Genomic DNA, 22,351 nt, shown 5'->3' on the forward strand with positions numbered 1-22,351 from the left:
GTCCTGACTTACACGGGTGACTGTCCATCCCGGACAATAACCTTCTGTTCGGGGCCCCCCTCGCTGGCAGGAGGCAGCCTGTGTCGGGGGACGGGCAACCCCAACGCTTTCCGGGCGGAGAAGCCACCTACCTTTCTTGTGGTGCTGAACTCGTAGACAACTTCCTTCTCCTGGTCTCGCATGACTGGCTTTTTGGAGATGTTTCCCACATACACGTGACTCCGGATGACAGGTAACAGGTCAAAGGCCGCCTCCCTGATCTTTCTCAAGGCCTCCGCGATGGCTCTGTCAGGGGTCTCCGCGGTTTCTTCGGGGTTGGGGGGCGACTGCGAGGCTGGGAGAGGACGCCTGTCTTCCTCTGCGCTCGGGGCTGCAGCCTGGGGGGGGTCCCTCTGGGGGCTGCAGCCCACGCCCTTCGGGGTGGGCTCCGGCTCTGGGGACCCGCTGTCCAGGCGCAGCCTCTTGGCGCTCCGCGGAGTGCTTGCAGACAGCATCCTTTTCCCAGCTGGGTCCTGTGGAGGTCCCAGGCCTCCTGCCTTGTCCTGCTTGCCGTTGCCGCTGGAGCTGCCCCCTGCCTTCACGAAGGCGGTGGAGCTGGAAGCAATGGCTTGGAAGCCTGCAATGGCGCCCACGGGCCCCGGCAGGCCCTTACGGTCGGCCGGCAGGCCTCGTGTGAGCTGGATGTTCCCTTTGAGGATGTTGAGGGTGCGGGCCCGGGCGGACAGCTCCGGGTACATGGTGTCTAGGATCTTCACTGAGTTCTCCGGGGGCGCTGCCGCCGCAGGATGGGTGGCGGCCAGCGGGGGCAGGCGGCCAGGCACTGGGAGGGCGTGCTTTGGGGTCGCCGCACAGAACTGCAGGGGGGACGACAAGACCCTGTCCTCAGCCGGCGCGGACGACGGGGACGGGGAGGCGCACGGAGGAGAGCAGGGCCCTGGCTCTTCCGGAGGCGGGGACGTCACGGGCGGTGCCAGGGGCTCGGATGACGGGGACATCGGGCAGAGCGGGGACAGGGGCGAGGAGGGGCTGGAGCTGGAGATGAGGGGAGACGCTGGCCTGGACGTCCGTGGTGGCGTGGCGACCAGGGGCGCCAGCAGCGGGGGCAGCGGGGGCCCCACCTCCTGCCGGATCTTGCTCAGCGTGTCCACACAGCAGTCTGCGGGTGTGGATGTGTCGGCAGTGGCCAGGATGGTTTGCGTGTGACTTCTCTGGGGTTTTCCATGACCTCTTTCCCCTGAAAACGAAGGAGAGACTTCACGCTGAGTGGTTTCAGCTCCGCCCGAAGCTGGAGTCTTGACTGGCTTGTTGGACTGATCTCTGTTTGAAACCTTTGATCGATTCTTATTTTTGCCCAGTGGCTCCAGTTTCGAGTTATAATAAGTGTGATCAAATGGAGCAGTCTGCGACTCAAGGTTCTGATCATATATCTCAGAGCTGATCCTCACGCTGGGTTTAACGGGTCTGTTTCGCAAACGACTTTTATCAAAGTTACCAGTCTGCCCACTGCTTGAGATCTCCTGCTGGGTTCCAGCCGCACTGCGGCCACACGGGGGCTCCTGAAGAGGTGCGACAGCCTCTGGAGACCTCTCCACAGGAGGAACCGACAGGAAACCAGCTGCCAGCTCTTCCGGATCGGCGGAAAGGGGGGCGTCCTCCGGGGCGTCACATAGGATAACCTGGCCCACCTCTGGCATGAGCGCCACCCCATTGATGATGGTCCAGTTGTCCCCTTTCTCAATGACTAGGTTCTGATCCTTGTTGATGAGCACGTTGATGACCTCAGAGGTCACCGTGGAGATCTGACATTGAAGCCTCACCTCTCCTGGACCCGCTCCTGGGTCAGCGCTCGGGACCGAGGGCTCTGTGGGTTCTGACGGGACCTCCTCCCCACTGCCCACCGGCCCGACCGCATCCACGCGGCCCTCAGGCACGCTCTGCATGTTTTCGCGGCCAGGTCCAGCACGTGCAGGGGACCCGTCCTGCATGTGCGGGCCAGCCGTCGGCAAGGGTGAGGTGGCGGTGGTCGTGTTCAGAGGCGGAAGCTGCTGCTGGAGATGCTCTGCCGTCGCGCTCTCAGGCCCTCTTAAGAGCAGCAGCCCCGCGGCCTCCTCTGCCCCGCTGTCCTCCTGGCTGGCCTGCAGCTCCTGCCCGAGCCTGGTGAGCACCTCGGACAGCGTCTCCATGGAGCAGCGAGGGAGCTGACCCCGCAAAGGACAGTCGTCCTCCTCCGACTCCACCCACTCTTCAGAGGTCTCCAGCGCTTCCTCTTCACAGATCTGACTTCCATACCCTTCTCCTGATGATCCACTGTGTTTCAATTCCTCATTCATTCCTCTATTCAGGGTTCCTTTGCTAGAACATTCTGAAACGGAGTCCGCTGAACTATAATCTCTCAGCTGACAGCTTTCAAGAAACATGACGACCTCGGAGGTGGACAGTCTGTCCATCTCAGAGAGCGTGCTGATGTTGAAGTCCTGAAGAGCTGAGGTCAGGGAGCCCACCTCGACGGAAGGCCCGGCCTCTGCAGCCCCCACGGCCCACCCGGGGGCCCCGGGGGCGCCGCGCGGGCCCGGCTCGGAGGCGGGGTCGGGCTCGGTCTCCCCCTCGCTGCCGCTGGGCGCCTCGCTCTCCTCCACCTCAGTGTCGCCTCCGCCCGCCTCCCGGATGCCGCTGTAACAGCACGGGGCAGCACGCGGAAATGCAGTCTCGGCGGTGCCCAGGCCTTCAGGAGGCGCGCCGCCAGGACTCTCAGACTCCAGCTGCGGGCGTTCCTTCGGGCCACGCTGCACGGCAGGCTGGGCCTGTGAAAAGGCCAGAGACGCCCCAGGGCACCTGACTTCCTCTCCAGCAGGAAAACCTCTGGAGAGCGTCAGCTCCGGGGCTGGACGTCTGTTCACGTCCAGGCTGGCCGTGTGCACGTCTGGGGCTGGAAGGCCAGGGCTCCGCTTCTGAGCCTCTTGTTGCACCGCGGCGCCCGTCAGGGCCTCTCGGTTTGGGACCAGGATGTTCTCAGAAGAGAAAGAGAATTTACAGTCTGTAGGATGATGGGAATTTCCTACAGGGTAAGAACCGCTTGGAGCATCACTATCTAATCTCCTCCAGGAGGTGGGGGCTCCTGAGGCAGGGCTCCGGGCCCTGCTCTGTGCGGGGGCACCCCTCTCTCCTCCACGCTGCGCTCCACATGCCGTCCAGCTGGCCTGGGTGTCGCCGGCGTTCGCTGAGGCGGGCTCACTCCCAGCCGGCCCTGGGGGCTCCAGGCGGGCAGGCTGCGCGGGGCCAGGCCGCGCCTGCTTCGTGATCACGGACACCTGGTTGGGCAGCACGGATGCCGGGGCCCGGGGCGCAGCGGGACTGTGGTCCTCGCCGGCGAATGCGGACGCCGACCCGCTGCCCTCTGAGGACCTCGGGGTCTGCGGCGCGCCGTCGGGCTGTGAGGTCAGCCTCTCCTCACCGTCCCGCCGCAAGAGGTCACTGTGGTGCCAGGAAGCGCTTCTGCCAAAGTCTAAGCTGCTCCTGACCAAGCTGGACGGAGGCCTCGGTGATGCTGTGAAACCTGTCCCAGCGGGTGCGAGCTCTACCCTCAGCGCCTGCCTAGCAGCCAGCCCGCTGCCGGCGGCCCCCGGGAACGCTGACCGCGGGAGGAGCGCCAACCGCGGGGGAAACAGAGGCTGCGGGAGCGAGCGGGCACTGTTCAAGTCCTTCACAAAGGCCGCGCATCCCAGCGGGCCGCTCCTCTGACCAAAAGGACCAGACACCCCCAACACGGGGCTCAGAGCGGGGAAGCTGCTCTCCAGATGGCCCCCTCCCAAGGGGCACCCTGGGGACTCGGGGGGCACCTCCAGCGTGGTCACCGCGACAGCGGGCGCCGTCTGCTCTGAGCCAGGTGGGCGGGGAGGGCCAATGGCAGGGGGAATGGCGGGACCACCGCCACCCTCCAGCCCCGAGGGAGATGGGGGGCGGCCGCAGCGAGGGGAGGCGTCCGAGGCCAAGGAGCAAGACCACGCATCTCCCAGGCCGAGTCCCACAGCTCCTGGGGCAGGGGGTGCTCCTGAAACGCACCTCTGCATGGCTCCTCTTTCCTTCTCCAAGGCTCTGGGCTGTCCCTGGAAATGACCAGAAGTTGACCGCCACCCCGATTCAGACGCAGTTCCATCATTAAGCGTCCACCTGGCCAGCTCTGACTTGGGTGATTCAAGCACTGGGGACAGCAGGGTCTTCCCATCAGGTGCCCTGGGCTCACTGAGCGGCCGCAGGCCCGGGGGAGGGGGAGGCGGGTCTGACCGACTGTAAGCCGTGCCCTCCTCGCGTGCCAGGCCGCCGAACAGCGTCTCGGCAGCCTCGCCGCCCGTGGCTCTGGGACGTGTCCACGTGCTGTGCGCCAACCTGGCCTTCTCCCCGACCTCTCTGTGTCTGCCCGGCTCGTCCACAACGCCCTTCTCTCTCCCAGCCCTCAGCTCAGAGGACACGGTCCAGAGCTGCTCCCGAGCAAAGACGAACGAGGCCGCGGGCTCCCACAGGGTTGCTGCGAAGGTCCCAAAGCCGAGCGTGGTCCCCGCGCTGAGGGCCGGGGCGGCCTCGCGGGCATGGGACCGCTCCTCCCAGGCTCCAGCTCCTTCCCTCTCTCCAGATGAGCCACAGCGGTCCTGGGCCTCAGGCGGATCGTCTTCTGACACAGGCTCAGGATTCCTATGTGGGGCCGAGTCATAATCGCTGGAGTCGGCACCCTCTCCAAAGAAGGGCTCCTTAAAAACAAAGGAATTGTATCCGTCAGTTAAATACAACTTCAACCAACTACACACAGTACCGATTAAATGCACTGGACACGGACAGGCTCTGGAGGCATCTGAGGAAGGCAGGCCACCCCGGGCGCTCCACGGGTGGGTGGGCGGGGGTTGGGGAGCCAGCGCCTTCCCCATCTCTCCTCAGAGAAGCCCCCCATGCTCCCCGCATGCACACCGCGTCCCCCCGAGAGGCATCCAGGCACTGTGCACTCGCAGCCGAGGGTTCGCTCTGTGCTGACTCTGAACCGTCCTCCTCCTCAACTCGCGAGGCCCACTGCCTGCAGCTGCCCCGCTGTCCTCTCTGCCCCCACTCGCCCCTCCCGCCCCCCCTCCAGGCCTGGCTCGCGCTCTGGGGGCCGCTCTGCAGGCCCGTCTGCCCACGCCTCTCACCGAGGCTGCACCCCAGCTGCAGTTATCCCTGGACTCTCAAGTTCCCCTCCATGTAGGAACCACTCCCCTTTCCTGTGGCCCATGACCTCCACATCTGCTCCAGAAGCCCTCCATGACCCCCGACCAGCCCCTCGTCTAGACCTGCCTCCGTCACCCAGCCCCAGAGAGCCAGCGCACCATCGCCCTGCCCTTGGTCCTGCACAGCAGACGGACTGATGATGAGTAACCAACCCTGACCCAAACGGGCTCCCGCCAGAAAAGCCCATCCTCCCGAGGGTGCCAGGGCACCCTCCTGTCCTGCTTCTCCTCTACTGCAGGCGTCGCGTCCAGCCTCTGTCCTCTTCCTTCCGGCCTCACCGGCACTCCACCAGGACGCAGCCCTCCCCTTCCCCACGCTGAGGGAGTGACGCCGCCGGCCCCAGGCCTCCGCTGCACACAGGCCGCTGCACCCAGCCTGCCCCGCTCCACGCCACAGACGGGACCCCAGGCTCACAGGCGCCCCGGGGGAGGCCCACCCACCCCTAACGTGGAGCACTTCCTCCGCTGCCTTCCCGCCCAGAGGCTCTTGTTCTCTGCGCTGTTTCCACACCAGTGACTGACCCCTCCTCTCGCAGCCACACTGCAAGTCTCACCAGGTTCGCTGCTCGCTCAGCCTGGAGACCTTTTCCAAACCAGTGCCTACCAGTTAACTCCAGTGCGGCTACTGGGTCCAGGGGTCAAGAACGCAGAACACTGCTGGATCCCAAGACTCCAGTCCACAGTCCTGCCTGTCCCCGGACTCCCCCACTCTCTCCCCATCCCCACTGCGACTCAACGGAAACTTTCACGTGGAACTTCACCTTTAGGGTCCACTTCTCTGGACCCATCAACAACTCCCCACTGCCGTCAGGAGAACACGTGAAGCCCTTAAGACACACACGGGCTTGGGCCCTGGTCTGGGTGAACACTCCCCGCGTCAGGTTGGCCCAAGTTCCACACCTCTGTGAACAGCACCTCCACCCGATGCCTCCTCCACGCCCGGCTGGACGCCAGCATCCGGGGGCCTCTCCCACCAGCCCTCCGCTGGCTGCCTGCCAGGGTGAGCGCCCAGCCCAGCCCCAGCAACGCAGACTCCACCACAGCCCCCTCATGGGCCACCCCCCAAGACCCAAGCAAGGGTGACCAGACTCGGTCACCTCTGGGCTCCTGGTGTCTAGCACCGTGTCCAGAATGTAACAGACTTGCATCACGGTTCCTAAATGAAGTGAGTCAAAGGAGCCATTTATCTCTTTCTTCCTTAAGCCAAAAAGTATACAAATCTGCTCTGTCAAGACTAACTTCCTCTATATAGAATTTGGTTCTGTCTTTTCCTAGTCTCCTAGTGAGTGTGTTGCCAAGTGAAGGTTGCTCAGTCATGTCCAACTCTTTGCGACCCCTATCACTTTCACAATTCAAACAATAAAAAGGAAAGAGAGAAAAAAAGATTAACTTCCTAAGAAATCACATAAACCACTCTGCAAATACACAGAGATGATGAATTCATTGCATGAAGGTGGAGAATGCATCAACCTAAGTTAACAGGTGTGCATGCCATACATGGACTTTTCGTCTCTCAAACACTTCGGGCCTACAAACACCTGTGTAACTCACTCATTCCATGCCTGTTACGTGTCCAAAACTAAAGGTAAGAGTAAGCAACCAAGACACAGTCCTCCACAGGAGACTTAAAATATGCTGCAGATGAAAACAGTAACAATGCACCCCCAGTACAAAACGAAGACCATGACGTGCGTGTGTGTGTGTGTGTGTGTGTGTGCACATGCGTGTGTGTGTGTGTGTGCGCGCGTGCATGTATAAGATACAGACCCCGGGGCTCCGCCCTGACACCATCTGGAACGCGCTCACATGTCAGGGTGGACAAGGTGGCCACCTGGCGAGGCCCATACAAAGTGCCCACTCACAGGTGCAAGCAGAGAAGGTGAACCGCCCAGACGAGGCGGCGACACGGGCGGCGGGGAGGGCACCGGGGACAGCAGGGGCGGGGGCCGCCTGAAGAAGTCGACCGCAGCCTGGAGGTCCTCGTCGAAACCAGGGCCCTGAGCCGCGCCCCTCCATGCCACAGCCTCAGGAACTGGATCCTCCCCAGAGAGGCCGCTGTCACGACCCGCTGCTCTGCCCACGTCCTCACAGGCAGAGAAGTCGCCCTCGATCTCCATGGACAGTTCTGCCAGGCACGTCTGCACAGCCGAGGTTCGGACGGGGCTGCCACCTGCTGCAGGGAGCACCCCATCTTCCCCGGACTCGATGGATCTGCGGTTTTCTTGGGCAGGCTTTCCTGCGGGGGACAAAAAAGTGAGTATCAAATTATTTACAGTTATCAATAAAAGAAAAAAAACCAAACACCTATTTTAACAGTTCAAAATGCTTGTATTAAATCCAAGTAGAAACATTTTTAAAAGTCAACGATCCCTGCCTAAAGAATATCCTATAAGACTTAAAACACATTCCACAAAAGTACGCTTCCCTCAACAAAAAGACGACTGGCGGGGGGAGGGGTGAGATGCCTTCGGCAGCAGGCAGCAGGGCGTGCCCGCCAAGGCTTCTGTCTGTGGCCACGGTGACGGGCCTCGATGACACACTCGTTCTCCTGGGGAGAAACAGCCTTCTCCAACAAGGCGACAGGAAACATTTCTTCTTCTAAAATCAACTTATACCAGGCTTACTCCATGTAGGGCTTCCCTTGTGGCTCAGCTGGTGAAGAATCCGCCTACAATGCGGGAGACCTGGGTTCGATCCCTGGCTTGGGAAGATCCCCTGGAGACGGGAAAGGCTACCCACTCCAGTGTTCTGGCCTGCAGAATCCCATGGACTCTATAGTTCATGGATTCCCAAAGAGTCGGACATGACAGAGTGACTTTCACCTTCACCCCATGAAAGGATCTGTACAACACTCTAAGGAACCTGATTGTGTCACAGAAATGCTCTGCACTGTCACGCAACAGAGAGGTACTATAAAAGGCCAGTTCTCTGTGGGTTTTGATCTTGGTAAGTTGCAGCAATGCTAACTGTAGGAAAAACACTGTGTCCTGGAAATTAACTGGAAACAACCACTTGTCATATTTGAAAGCTGTAAAAATATATGAAAGCTACAAACACACCTTTCATAGAAACCCTCAGGGCTCTGTGGAGCAGTGGCTGATTATAGGGCTGGGGAGGGGGAAGAAGCCGAGCCCGAGACAGCTTGCAGAACCAGATGTAAAGATGGACATGCCTAAGAGGCCCAGATGGTCCCAATGACTGCACCTGGGGCAACCTGAGCAATGAGAGGAATAATACAAGTACTGGGTTGTAACGCACAGGATAAAACAAGTGTCTGTGAGACCACATTGACAGAAATAAGTGAATGAATAAGTGGAGAAAAATGGCAGTTCTTTCTTACAGAAAAATTGCAATTAATACCTTCAGGAAAATGAGGGAATGACAAAAACCACTATTCAACAAAGTAGTAATCGTAGCCCACAAGCTGCATCAGCAAAGCTCACATCAGTGGGCCAGGGCTGCAGGGAAACAGTGGGCGCGTCATGTCGCAGCATCTCCCTCAGGGTGGCCACTGAGTGAAGAAGCAACAGCAATTTCACAGGAGGAACTGGGCCGACACCGCTGCCACAAGAGGTCAAGGTCAACAGCCCCCAGGACAAGGCAGACCACACGCTGTCTCCCCAGCACACACTAGAAGCTCTTGTGGAAAATACACAGCCTCACTCTAATACAAGAGAACATGCCACAACCCACAGGCTTTCTACCCAGCGATCTGTAGTCTCCAAAAGGGTCAGGAAACAAGGAAAGATCGGTAACTGTCAGACCAGGGGCAACTAAAGGCAGAAAGAAAAGGGAAAGCATCACTCAGTCATGTCCAGCTCTTTGCAACCCCAGGGACTGGGGCCCACCACGCTCCTCTGTCCATGGAATTCTCCTGGCAAGAATTCTGGAGCAAGTAGCCAATCCCTTCTCCTGGGGATCTTCCTGACCCAGGGATCAAACCCAGGTCTCGAACATTGCAGATTCTTTACCATCTGAGCCACCAAGGAAGCCCAATGAAAGGAACCCAGGGAAGGTGACATGAGCAGGGAAACGGGGAAAGTCGGTCTCCATCTGCAACCAGCCACACACACTCCCTCTACGGGTCCTTCCCAGTTTCCATGGATGTTCCCTGATGAAGCAGCTATTACAAAATCCAAAGCCAGATGCATTCAGTGAGACCAGAAGTCACGATGGAAGGAACAGAGCTTTGTATGATTACAGATGCCCACCTTAGTTTATTACACTCTTTTGATGCGAGATTCTAGAGATTGAAAACTAAAGCGGTACAACGTCCACAGTAAACACCGCTGTTGATGCATGAAACGAAGCTCTGGAAGCTTCCCCCTCACCTGGGATGCATCTGCCGCCCTCACTGGGGAGTCTGTGTGTGGTGTTGATGCACAGCCAGAGCTCCTTCAGAAGCAGCTTTACCTTCCCTGTGGAAGAGAGTCAAGTGTTAGAGTCATGTCATTCAGCTCATTAGGCCCAAGGCCAAAACACACTCCTGGGAAACGGGGACTTATCAGGGAATGAGAGAACTAGGTAACTTAAACCACCTTCCCCTCCGTCGGCCACTGAACACAGTTCAGCCGGCTGCCGACACGGAGGCCTGTTGACTGAAGCCTGAACACAAGCCTGGGTTTTGTTTGGAGGATGTGGTGCACACAGGGCAGGACTCAGAAAACCCGACGTGCTTGTTGGTAAAGGTCGTCACCACCGTAATGCAGGCACAGGATAAATAAATCTCTGGTCTCTGCATTTTCCACAGATAGTGCCATGTGACTGGGGACTGCAGGGAGGAAGCCCAGCTAGAAGGACCAGTATGTATCACCGCTCCATGGATTCTACAAAGAAGAAACAGTATCCGCTAGGTTCCACGAGGTCATCAGAAAAGCCACCAGAGGTGACCAGGCGGTAATTAACTTAGCGGCTTCATGGGTCCTGGGAAATTCTTTAACGGCCTTAAAGGGAAATGAGAGGAGACAAACGTGGGTATAAACATACGGAGGGAGAGAGCGCCACCCACACGCCTAGACACGCAGAAGCAGCCTCCACATCTGCGAGGGGAGAGAGGGCTTTGGGATTTGGGGAAATTTTTTTCAAAGGGTCTGAATTCCTAAAGTGGTTAAGAATCACTGGCTCAAGTTGAAAGGCAAAGGACAATTGTAACTAAATGAAAGTCATATAACATTAAGAATATCACACTGTGGTTTTAAAGTGAATTTAACACTAAAAATACAAATTCCCCAAAATGTTCCAAGCAAAAAGCATTCATCAAAATATAAACATGAATAGTTTGTGTCAAATACACATAAAAAGACAAGCCACACTACTTAAAATTTAACTGAAAATAGTATTAAATACTTGTAATTTCAGGTCACCTCAAAATTCTGTTATAGCTCACTTGATGTTATTAAACAGAATCATTTCTTGAAAACACTGAAATCTATAATCTAGTTCTAGAGAGGCTAAAAAGATCAATAATAAAAATATCTCCAAGGAAAATTTTGGAACAGGACAGCCCTATTTAATGGCAAACTGCATCACTCTATAAATGAAGTCCATAGAAAGAGGACCAGGACAAATGGGGCAAACACAGAACTTGGAAAATTTGGGCATTTCCGACCTCTCCTGACCCAAATTAGCCAGTCACTGTGTGAGGTGCATCCATATTTAAGTTTCAAAATTCTATGATCAAGTTGTTTATCTACATTGTGATTAACCTACCCAAAAGCCTGCTTCAAAATACTGTGACCACCCCCCCTTGGCTTAAATGACCTGACCAGGATCCCTGCTTATTACAAATACCCAAAGCAGCAAATAAGGAACCTTAAAAAAAACAAAAACAGTTCCTTCTCTATTCTTAGAAGCTATTAACCAGAGCTGTGCCTATTCCAACTGAGCACTCCTTCATTACTTCCAGTCTGACACAAGAGCTATCCAAAACCAGCAAGCAGAAAACAGCCTTCATTGTGGCACTGGGACTTACTCGTGAAAACCCCATTTGGCTCAACCACACACCTTCCCCTGACCCTTTGATAACGTCTCCTTTATCAAACGCCAGGCACCTCTGAGGACGGCGTCTCTAGACCTGCCTGCTCCACGACTCGTCAGTGCCCACATGAACGGCACACGTCCTTGTAACTGTATTTCAGTATCTGTGCTGGCACGACTCTGGCTCAGGGCTCATTTATTATTATGGGGTCTATTCCTCCTGATAAGCCTTCCCCATCCAGTGACAGAGTATACATTTATAAATCCATGTGGGGAAAATTCCCATCTCTATGCCTTCACTGTTTGGATCCAGGAACACAGCATTTGTGTGCATGTTCAGCCATTTTAGAGCTGTCTTCACAAAGGCAGGCACGCGGCCTCCAGGTACTTCCCCACGCGTCTGACCGATCTGCGGCCATCTGAGAACGGACCGTTATCCCGTCTGCTCTGACAGACTAGTGACGACCCACCGCGCGTCCTCACTGTACGCACCAGCGCTTGCCCAAGCTCCAACACTGCTATTTTCCTTTCCCCACACAGTCAGTCACCTCATTCAAAATGAGAACAGCCTGACCTCCTTACGAGCCCTGACCGCGCCTACGTGAGCCTGCTCAGGGTGCCCAGCGTGCAGAGAGGGGATGAGGAGCAGGCGGGCCGCGTTCTGACGGCAGCGCCTGTGCTCTCTGTGTTTCACCTCCCTCAAGCTCAGAATATTTTTTTCCTACTATTATCTTGTCTTTTGTTTTTCAAATGAGGAATGGATGCTGAATTGAGATGATCCTACCATGTCCCTCTTAACCAGTTGTGGTAGTCCTGAGATAAATCCTAAGTCATAATTTGTCCATATTCTAAATTACTAATAGATGTGAGTTCTTAAAATTTTAGTATTTTCACAGCTTTATTCCTAAGTTACAGAGCTCTGAGTCTTAAAGATATGTGTGCATATCTTCACATATATACTTTTGGTACACGGTTATGCTAGTCTAAAACAATGAGACAAGAAGCAGTCCATAGTTTTTAAGCCCTAAAGCAAAAATAATAATAAAGACATCAGGTTTTCACTGAAGACCTGCTCACCTGTGAGCTATCTAGATCTTCCATAGTATTAGATCTTTAACTTTTAATTTTCTATGGCTTATTTCTCTGTTTAGGATATTCCAACAAGTGGTCTATGTCAATCTGAGTGTGTTTGCCTACAAAACACTCCATTTTATAAACATGACAAAATCTGAAATTTATAAATTCAGAAATTCTCCAAATTGACAGGTTTCTCAGTCCTGGTACTACTAGGTTTTTCTGCCTTCCTTTCTTGATCAGCTTCGCCAAAGAGTGGTCAGCTTCGGCAGCGCTGCAGAGACCCAGCCACTCATTTTAGCGGTCCCAAAGTAACCGCTCTGTTTCCCGTTTCATTCACGCATGTTTCCATCCTCATCAATTCCTTCCTTCTATTTTCCTTGCATTTCTGTTGTATTTTCCTACCTTCTTAAGTCATTCATTTTCTGGAATTCTTGCTTCATTTTCTGTAATTCCTGCGTCCTAACATCATTTACCAGGTGGCGCTAGCAGTAAAGAATTTACCTGCGAATGCAGGAGACTTAAAAAGGCTGTGGGTTCGATCCCTGTGTGGTGAAGATCCCCTGGAAAAGGGCACGGCAAGCCACTCCAGTACTCTTGCCTGGAGAATCCCACAGACAGAGGAGCCTGGCGAGCTACAGTCCCTGGGGTCGTAGAGGCAGACAGACTGAAGCAAGGCAGCACACCAGGGCGCGTGTCAAGGATTCTTCCTCTGAGGCTGCCCTGTGTCTATCCTCACATATCCTCACCACATCGCTTAAGACCACAGATCACTCACTGAATACTGTCAATATCTCAAAGATTTTAATAAATGCTGCCTTATTTTTGTTTATTTCCAAAAGTTTAGTATTTTAGCTTTTATCTTTTCTGTTATCCAAGGGCAGTTTATTATGTGTATTCAGTTATCAGTTTTTCAGGAAGGACGAAGGAGAGATTTTTATTAATATCTTTTGAAATATCTATAACCTAATCTCAGATTGTAGCTTTTTATTCAATAAATAGTCAGCTTTTAGGTATTTTTGACAAGTAATCCAAAGAATCCCCAGGATGTGGTTTAAGAGTTAATGTAAATCATCCATCCTGCAATCATGATTCCCATTCCATCTCCCATTTTGTTTGCTTTTACTCTCTATTTCTAACAAGCACACTGAAGTCTCTTATGCAGACAGATTTGGTTCTTCCCCCTAGAATATCCAAGCGTTTCACCTAATGCAGTTTTATGCCTAAAGATCAAAAGAGCAGTATTTTCTTGATGAATTGCACTGCTGATCATTCTAGATAGTTCCTTTTAATCCAAGTAAATTCATTCCTAGGTGTGAATTATTCTTTTTCATTATAAGTCGTGTTCAATTCTCGCAACTCCATGGACTGTAGCCCACCAGGCTCTGTGTCCATGGGATTCTCCAGGCAAGAATATTGGAGTGTGTTGCCATTTCCTTCTCCAGGGGATCTTCCTGACCCAGGGATCGAACCCAGGCCCCCTGCATTGCAGGCAGATTCTTTACCAACTGAAATATGAGGGAAGCCCTTTGTGTTATATGACTGCTTTCAAATCAGAATTTGCTTCAACTGAAATTTCTACATCCATCCCCCTCTATTCAATCTTTCTGTGTCATTTTTTTTTAAATATATTTCCTTTGAACAAGTCAGGGATGGACACTGTACATAAACATCATGCTCTACAGTTGGCAGGCTTTTCTACTGTAACTATCACATCAAGGTCCTGATCTGGGAAATCGTCTATCATTTCCTGATCACACTCTCTCCGGAAAGAGTAGCTCTGTGTTCCGCTCTGAGAAGTCCTAGGTGACTATCACAACATCTGGCTCTATGCTCCAAAGTCTCAGATTTCCCCTAACACCTTTTATTTCCTTATCTTTTTACACCACACACTCAGAGATATCCACGATTAAATCCCTTGGCTCATCAAAGCAATCTTCTATTTGCCCACTCAGCAACCCAGCCTTTCCAGCGGGTTCACTCCTATGATCGTGTTTTTAGTATCAGAGAACTCTGCCTCAGATGTCACAGCAGCGGCCTCTGAGGACACGACTTCAGCTGGAGACGTCCTCTCCCTGTTCATGGCCGACCACTGCTCCCTCAGGGACTGCTCTCCTCGTGCCTGGGGTCTTTCTCTCCTGTCCCTGCTCCTCCTCAGGACAGGAGCACCTCTCACAGCCAGGGCACATCTCTTCAGCCTCCATCCACAGGGCTGTTCCTCTGGCAACAAACGCAGGTCCTCGTGTCATGAACCTACAGGACACGCCTTCATCAGGAGGGCAAGCAGAGCGGGAATGGTGAGGACCCCCATGGTGTACACATACCTCACTTTCTGCAAACAGGGGGAGCTCTCCTTCCAAGCGGCACCATTAACCCCGTGTTCTGACAGCCACAGCCGTCCCGGGTCCTGCCTTTCCTAACTCACCAGAAGACTAAACTCGGGCCGCGGCCTGCGGCCAGTCTGGGTCACAGCCCGCGACAGCGTGCAGCCTGACGGCGGCAGACCTCCCACCCGTCAGTCACGCTGCGCCTCCTCGCCCCCACACCACCCCCGCTCTGGGGACGCCAGGCTCCTGCAGTCAAAGCCTGCTTTTGGAGGGCTGCTACTTCCTCTGTGACTTGGGATTTCATCACCAATTGCCACCATCTGCTTTATACCTTCCTCAATAATTGTTAGCACTTTTTAACTATTCTTTTTTTTTTTATCTGCCATCTTTAGATAAGGAATGTGAAAGAAAGACAGGCCAACACAGGACTCAGGCAGTCTTTTCAAAAGTGAAGCCGGCCCAATGCTCCTTCTAACTCATAATGTCCTTCAGAAGTCCAGTATTAACAGAGGGAAGTGTTAAACACATACTTAAGCACTGGGAATTTAACCCATCAAGCTCCACAGCGAAATAATCAGCAGATTCCTAAAGACTTCATTTATTTGGAAAAAGTAAAATAAACAATATCCTTTCCCTCACAGAGAGGATCTATCATTTAAAAAAAAAAAAAAAGATTTTACTAGTTCTAGTAAAACTAGTAAGTAGCTCTTTGATGAAAAATCAGAACATGAGACTAGCGAGCAACTACGGAAGGGGGTGAGGGTTCTATTTTAAACAGTAAGGCCTGATAACGGCTGACTCCTAAAACTGAGACGACCAAACTCAAGAGCTGGCTGTCAGCTGGTAAAGCCAAGCGCTGCCCAGCCCTCGCTTTCTCTCAGCAGCACCAGTACGCAAAAGTCTCCATATCTCGGAGCAGGAAGAGCCAAAGATACATGGAATCGTATATCAGTGATAGTGACAAACAGGGAATCAGGCCCCAGGCAGCTGAAACATGTCAACTGTTAGTCTAGCCTGAAGCCTTGAACTGTGGACTAAAAAAATAAAAAATTAAAGGAAGGAATAAAGGTAAAGGAGACTTCTGAAGAGACACTACATACCTGAACAAAACAATGTGTTTTTAATGATTTCCATTTGGAAAAAACATGGGTGACATGAAAATACCATTATTTACTTACCATTTTGAACTTATCTCTACCAAAAAAGTATGAGATAGCAGAGCAGAAATTCATAACTTTTTCTAAACTGAGAATGAAAGCACAAAGAAGGGAAGCAAACGGCCGAACGTCCTGCAACAGGTGGAAGTGGTGATGTGATCCCCGGGGTCCCCACTTCTCGTATCAGCCTCCAGCCATGCGGCAGCGGGTCCAGAGTGCAACGAGTGGGGCGCGGGGCACCCTGCTCCCGGAGGACCACCGCACCCTCCGTGGGACGTCCAGGCTTCCTCAGGTCTTCTGTCTGCCAAAAACACCCTGTGGGGCTCGGACTCCACGGTCTCCCTGCCTGCCTTTAACCACATCTATATAACTGGCACCTAAGAAACCAAGCATTAACTTGATAGACTGTAACCTAACGAGGAAACTCTACTTATTTATTGCAAAGTGTGCAAAGTATACCTCTCCCAGCCTTTTGACTCTTTCATTCACTGGATTATCTTATCAGACAGCAAGGTTACAGATCTAATGATGACAGGAAACAGGAGGTGGTTTCTTCTAACAAAAATCACTTACACGCCCTGGAATCCCTTACCCCATAGGTAAGAGTAACAAGCAGCCTCCCAAACCACTAAAAGAAATACACGGAGATTAAAACTAAATTCGTAATATACTCACTTTTATCAATGCTTCCGCAAGGATCACTTGAAATTTGTGTTCCAATATGTCTCAATTCTAAAATGTGGGGGAAAACAGTTAGAATAGTGTGTGTCAAAACAGCATTTTTAAGTAAGCATTAACTGAATACTCACCCCTTTCATTTCTCTGTTTAGAAAATTCGTCAAGTCTTTCCTGTGAAAACAGAACAGAAGCAGTGTTCACAGCGGATACAGGAGGGCAGCTGTTTAGGACGGGATGTACAGGGGCGGCCCAGGGGCGCCCCTCACGGCCCCCACGTCTCTGGGGGCCTCTGACTCTGCATGATGGGGACCCACGTGCTGAGAGAGGACACAAGCAGGCCGGAGAGAAGAGCTCAACACAGGCGGCACTGCTGTGACCTATTACCTGTGTCTTCTTAAATTCCTTTTCAAGTATTTTCTTTTCATTCCTTAGTTGCTTGAAGTCCTGAGTTTGCTTGACAGCAGCCTCTTTATTTAAAGAGTACATGAAGTAAAAGAGAAAAATAATTTACCAAATTTGTAAGTACCGTTGATGAAATACTCAAAAAACCTACGGAGAGCTTTTCTCAATTTTTCCCCAAATTTGAAACAGATTTTGTAAAGTCACCGTTCTTTCAGTATTCTGTCGGAGTCAGGAATAAAGGCAGAAACACTTTTGATTAAACTACTATCTACAAAAACGAAGAACTGTCATAGGCCTTAAGAAACCTTTCCAATCCCCAAACAAGCCAACCCAGACCCTTCAGTCAGGCAAAAGGCCACCACACAAGACCTACAGAGGAGAGGCTGTGGTGTGCTCACTCTTCAACAGCCAGCAACAACACTCCAGCGCCAGAGACTCGGAAGTGTGATTCTGCTGAGCAGTGGTTCAGGCCCTGCTCTTCAGCGGCAGGGACAGCCTTCCTGGCGTTTACTACACCGCTGTGCCTGCCTGCCCGGAGTTACCCTGCCTCAAGTCAACTCACCCCGAGTGCCATAACTTTATCACAGAAGTACTTCTAACATGTTTGTGCAGCTCCCCTGTGGACCGAGAGCAAATTCTTAACTCGAGTTTTAGGCTCTGAAGCACCGAAGGGTTCAACTATACTATGAAGAACCTGACCAGTCCTGACTGTATCTGAATATGTGCACATACAATTGCTATGAGAAGTAAAATCCTACAAACACCATAGAGACAGTCCCCTCCTGATTCCTCTAACAAACTTGTCTATTTTTTCACCTGATTTCTATGTCCTATCACTTACTAGAAACATGTTTCTGTCACATGGAAAATATATTTTTGATTCAAAAGAAGTTTGTTGTAATAGCTTCATACACTCTCACAGGCACTTTGGATCCCTTTAAAACACATCCTTAAATAGACACGTATCCCCACACACTAACAACAGAAGGTCATACTGGGAAGGAACACAGTGATGTTGTACTTACTGCCACAATGTGTTTGCAACAACCAAATCAGGGGAAAAGTTGTTACCAAAATATTTAGAGCTTAAGTCTGAAAAACTGGGCTCAATTTAGGCAAGTTAATAACTGGAAACATATTCAGCAACATCTATTCAAATTCTCAGTTCACACTCGAAATGAAAATAAACTATTCTCTGACGGACTCCCGGTTGCCAAGGGGGATGGAGAGAGAGGCAGTGGGAGTGTGGGGTTAGCAATGCCAAATGGTATATTACAGAATGGACACCAGCAAGGTCCTACCACACAGCACAGGGGACTAAACTCAATCTGCTGTGTGGACCATAATGGAAAAGAAGATAAAAAAGGATCTTCTTTTTAAAAGAATGTTTATATTATGTGAGTCACTATGCTGTGTGGCAGAGATTAACACAATGCTATAAATCAACTATACTTCAATAAAAAAAATAAAACCAACCGTTCTCTGAGGCAGAGCACTAGTGCTGTGAGAGCAGGGCCCATGCAGGGCCTCTGAGGCCGCAGAAGAGGGCAGCCCAGGCCCACGCCTGGCTGAGCGCAGAGGACCGGGGCCAGCGAGGGTCTGCAGCGCTCCGATGCAGGGAATCTCACAGAGATCTCTCCACCACGGGAGTCATGATCATCCAAATATTCTTTTGGAGTGTCCTTCCCCACTAACCACTGATTTCATCACCAAAAAAATGAGAAGGCCCCATGAGATTCAACTTTCAAAATTAAGTCCTTGACTGACTGCTGCTGCTTACACAGAACATGTGGGCCATGTTCTGGGTGAGCACGTCAAGGACCTGCACGTCCCAGGCCACGACTGTCCAGGAGCTGAGAGGAGCGCGGTGCTCAGCTTCTTCCTAAGGGTGCCCTTCACGCACTCTCCCAGGGATAAGCCGTCAAAAACCAGGACTGGACCGCCTGACTGAGAACTACAGCCCTGCATAGACACCAATCACCTCTACGAGGATGATGACCTCCATTAGTGGGGTAACAGGGTGCCAATTACCTTCCAGCTTCTTCACTTTGGCTTCTAGTTTCTTCTTCCTGATAACACAATTGTACACATTAACATGGGTAGGAAAGTTATAACAGAAAAAGTATATTACAACTTCACAATTTGTGATACTTTTTTTTAAGTACTAAGATTTATGTAACAAACCGTTAGCCACGACAAGCCACGACAAGCATCACACACCAACCACTAAAAACACCAACTGTTCAAAAGGCAGAGCAAACCACAGAAACAACAGCATGCTGTTTTCATGCAGTCTGTGGAAAAGGGATTTAAAATTCTGTTTTTCAGGCAACGCCACGCCTGGGACTCTTAGATGAGCGTGGACACATAAGCCAAGCTGAGGTGTCCAGGTGGTGTCCTGACCAGGTGAGGCTACTTTAAGGAGCACGTCTGGTAGGAACAGTCATACCACCATTTTATAGGAGACAGTAGCTAGAAAACTACACTTTTTCAGTTTTAGGAAAGATTTCTGAGTCAGAGAAGGTAGGAAACCCTCTGAGAAAGTCTCCTGAGTTACTGTGAAATAACTTTATGTGTAGTTCACAAGTTTTGTAAATGATGTGAACATAGTATTAGACTTCAAAACAGTTAACTGACATTTTGGAAGAGCCCTTTGCTTTAATGGACCAAGACACCCATTCCACATAATACGTGTTAAAGGACTTGTACAAAAAAAGGAGACAACAATTATGTTTTCTTTGTGAAAACATAACACAGACACACACATACAGACAGACATAAAAACTGTTATGGAGTTCCTTCTTTGTGCAAGCGCTTAACATACGATGGGGTATTTTGTCCTATTAATCCTTCAACATAGAATTTCCAGACATGCGGAAACCAAGGTTGAGAGACTAATTAATTAATTATGGCCAATAAACCCAAAGACAGAGAGAAGACAACACTACTCATATAAACATTAGACAGCTTCAAGGCTGAACACCTTATTTTCACAGTAATTTTTAAATACGTACTGAGCATCAGTTTTTAAGCATTCTTCTTTCACACGAGCATATTCCCGATGAGTGTCCTGATACAACTTTAGAGAACTCTGGAAAAGAAATTTTATATATTGAAATTTTTAATATATTGAAATTTACATATTGATTGACATTCACCAATGTGAAAGTCACTGACCATCAGTGATAACTCATTTTGACCTTGATAAGCTAAATCATTATCATTTAATAGTATGAAATTAACCAAATGAATAAATATGTTTAGGCAGGAAACCAAAGTACAATTCATTGAACACATTAACAGATATAACCAAACTCTCAACAGAGGTAACATGATTAACAGTCTAGTCAAACAGAGCTATAAAATTTAAAATATGCTAATTTTAAGGTAAATCCAAATCTTCATAACATTGAAAAGTTAGTATTTTTGTCTCAACCAATTAGAATTCAACAACCCTAGAGCAATCTTTGAGCTTAATAAATGTAAATTACTATTACCACTGGGCTTCCCCAGGTGGCTCAGTGGTAAAGAATCCACCTGCCAATGCAGGAGATGCAGGTTCAATCCCTAGGTCAGGAAGATGCCCTGGAGTAGGAAATGACAACACACTCCAGTATTTTTGCCTGTAAAATCCCAGGGATAGAGGAACCTGGCAACAGTCTATGGGGTTGCAAAGAGTCAGATACAACTGAGCAACTAAACAACAACAACAATTATTACCACTGTGCAAAAATATCCATCATTACACTTACTGATAACTGGGGGGAATATGTTCACACCAATCAACAGGCATACCTACAGGCATCATGGAATGGGAAAGAAACATACTGAGCCTGATTACACAGTTCACCTATACACACAGTTCCTCAACTGCCAGAGCTCAGAGAGACAGTCTTTATGACCCCTGTTTACAGATAAGGGGCCTGAGGATTCAGAAGCTGAGGAATTCTTTGAAAGCCAAAGTGAAGGATTGACTGTTGAGGGTTTATTATTCAACTCTGACTCCAGTATTAACATTTCCTCTCAGGAATGGCTGATGACATTACTTTGTCATCAGAGACAGACAAAATTCAGCACAATTGTTTAACTTTCACCACACAGATAAATATATAATACTTTCTAAACAAACAGGAAAATCAATCACTGTTAAAGAGGTTTTCCTTATGGAATGACATGAAGACCGAGAGGCCAAGTGCTATCAGGTCAAGGAGACAGGAACCAGCGTGGCTACCACTTGTCTCATGCTAAACACCTAACTATCGGCTTCAGAGTTTTTAATCTGTAAAAGCCATAAACTGTCTTCTAGAGCTCCAGCAAGAGTAACACGAATTTTATATTAAAAAATAAGTTTACAGCACTTAAAATTGTTTTATTGCAGCTGGGTTTTGAAACGGAGAACCTTATTTTTCTAAGTTTAAGTCTGAACTTTGGCATGTTATTTTACACTTATATGCTGTGCTGAGTCGCTCAGTTGTATCCTATCCTTTGTGACCCCACGGACTGTAGCCGCCAGGCTCCTCTCTTCATGAGGATTCTCCAGGCAAGAATACTGGAGTGGATTGCCATGCCCTCCTTCAGGGGATCTTACCAAGCCAGGGATCAAACCCACGTCTTCCACATTGCAGGTAGATTGTTTACTGTCTGAGCCACCACAACGACAGAAAGAAAAACAGAAAAAGCAAGCAATGCAGGGCACAAAGTCATACAAGTTCACAGCTAAAAGGTTCTATAAATCTCTCAAAAAGCACAAGCACCTAATACAGCATTCCACTAATCACTAGTGATCACTGTTGAGGACTGAGGCATCAGTCAGCTAGTTCAATGTTCTCTAAGGACAGCAGAACACTTAAGAGTCCTGACTATCATTTCTCTCTCCTTTGTTAAGATATGTAACGTCCCCTTATCCCAATGATAGTAAATAAGCAGATCTTACTGTATTCAAGATAAACCTTTGTAGGAAAATTAGCTTAGGTACCTTTTTCTCTTCTAATTCGGCTTTTAAAAATCCCAGTTCTTCCTGACACTTCTGCAGAGGAGAAATTTTTTGAAGCATCTGCTCCACTTGGTGATGCAGAGTACTATTCTCTCTAAAAATGGACAATATATTATTAAAGTTATTATGAGAAGTACCTATGGTGAATTATTAAATGTATCTACTGGCGAGTTTCAAATTTTTTTTCTAAAAACAAAAAAGAAAATAAGAATCTCTTTTTAAATGAATTCTATTTATTTTGGTATTTTTAAATACGAAAATTACTTACATATCACTTTTTATTTCTTTGACATGACTCTATTTCTAATAAAAGTACAGCAAAAGCCATCTGAGAAGCAGACGCCAGAGGCTCTCAATGCCTGGAGAACGCAAGAGTACTGGGACTGTCTATCAGGTGCTGTGGCTCTTCCAATAATAAACATATCGCCACTGCTTTAAATTAAATGACAAGCAGCTTTGTGATTCATTTTATAACCACACTTTGCCTTCTTCTAA

The 22,351-nt window shown here is 50.2% G+C and overlaps 1 protein-coding gene across 2 annotated transcripts in view; it reads right to left on the minus strand.

Moving 5' to 3' along the window:
* Window positions 1–22,351, minus strand: part of ICE1 (interactor of little elongation complex ELL subunit 1) — a 59,862-nt gene that overhangs the window by 21,592 nt on the left and 15,919 nt on the right. For both annotated transcript variants that reach the window (XM_043887260.1, XM_043887259.1), the window contains exons 5-13: window positions 21,839–21,950; window positions 19,878–19,954; window positions 18,895–18,932; window positions 16,846–16,928; window positions 16,593–16,632; window positions 16,459–16,515; window positions 9,581–9,667; window positions 7,112–7,485; window positions 132–4,742 (exon numbers count right to left, since the gene is read on the minus strand). In XM_043887260.1, the coding sequence (XP_043743195.1) occupies window positions 132–4,742; window positions 7,112–7,485; window positions 9,581–9,667; window positions 16,459–16,515; window positions 16,593–16,632; window positions 16,846–16,928; window positions 18,895–18,932; window positions 19,878–19,954; window positions 21,839–21,950 (5,479 nt within the window). The remainder of the gene's footprint in view (window positions 1–131; window positions 4,743–7,111; window positions 7,486–9,580; window positions 9,668–16,458; window positions 16,516–16,592; window positions 16,633–16,845; window positions 16,929–18,894; window positions 18,933–19,877; window positions 19,955–21,838; window positions 21,951–22,351) is intronic.

This window comes from Cervus elaphus, chromosome 25 (genome assembly GCF_910594005.1).
Source record: "Cervus elaphus chromosome 25, mCerEla1.1, whole genome shotgun sequence".
In the NCBI taxonomy this organism is placed as follows: Eukaryota; Metazoa; Chordata; class Mammalia; order Artiodactyla; family Cervidae; genus Cervus; species Cervus elaphus.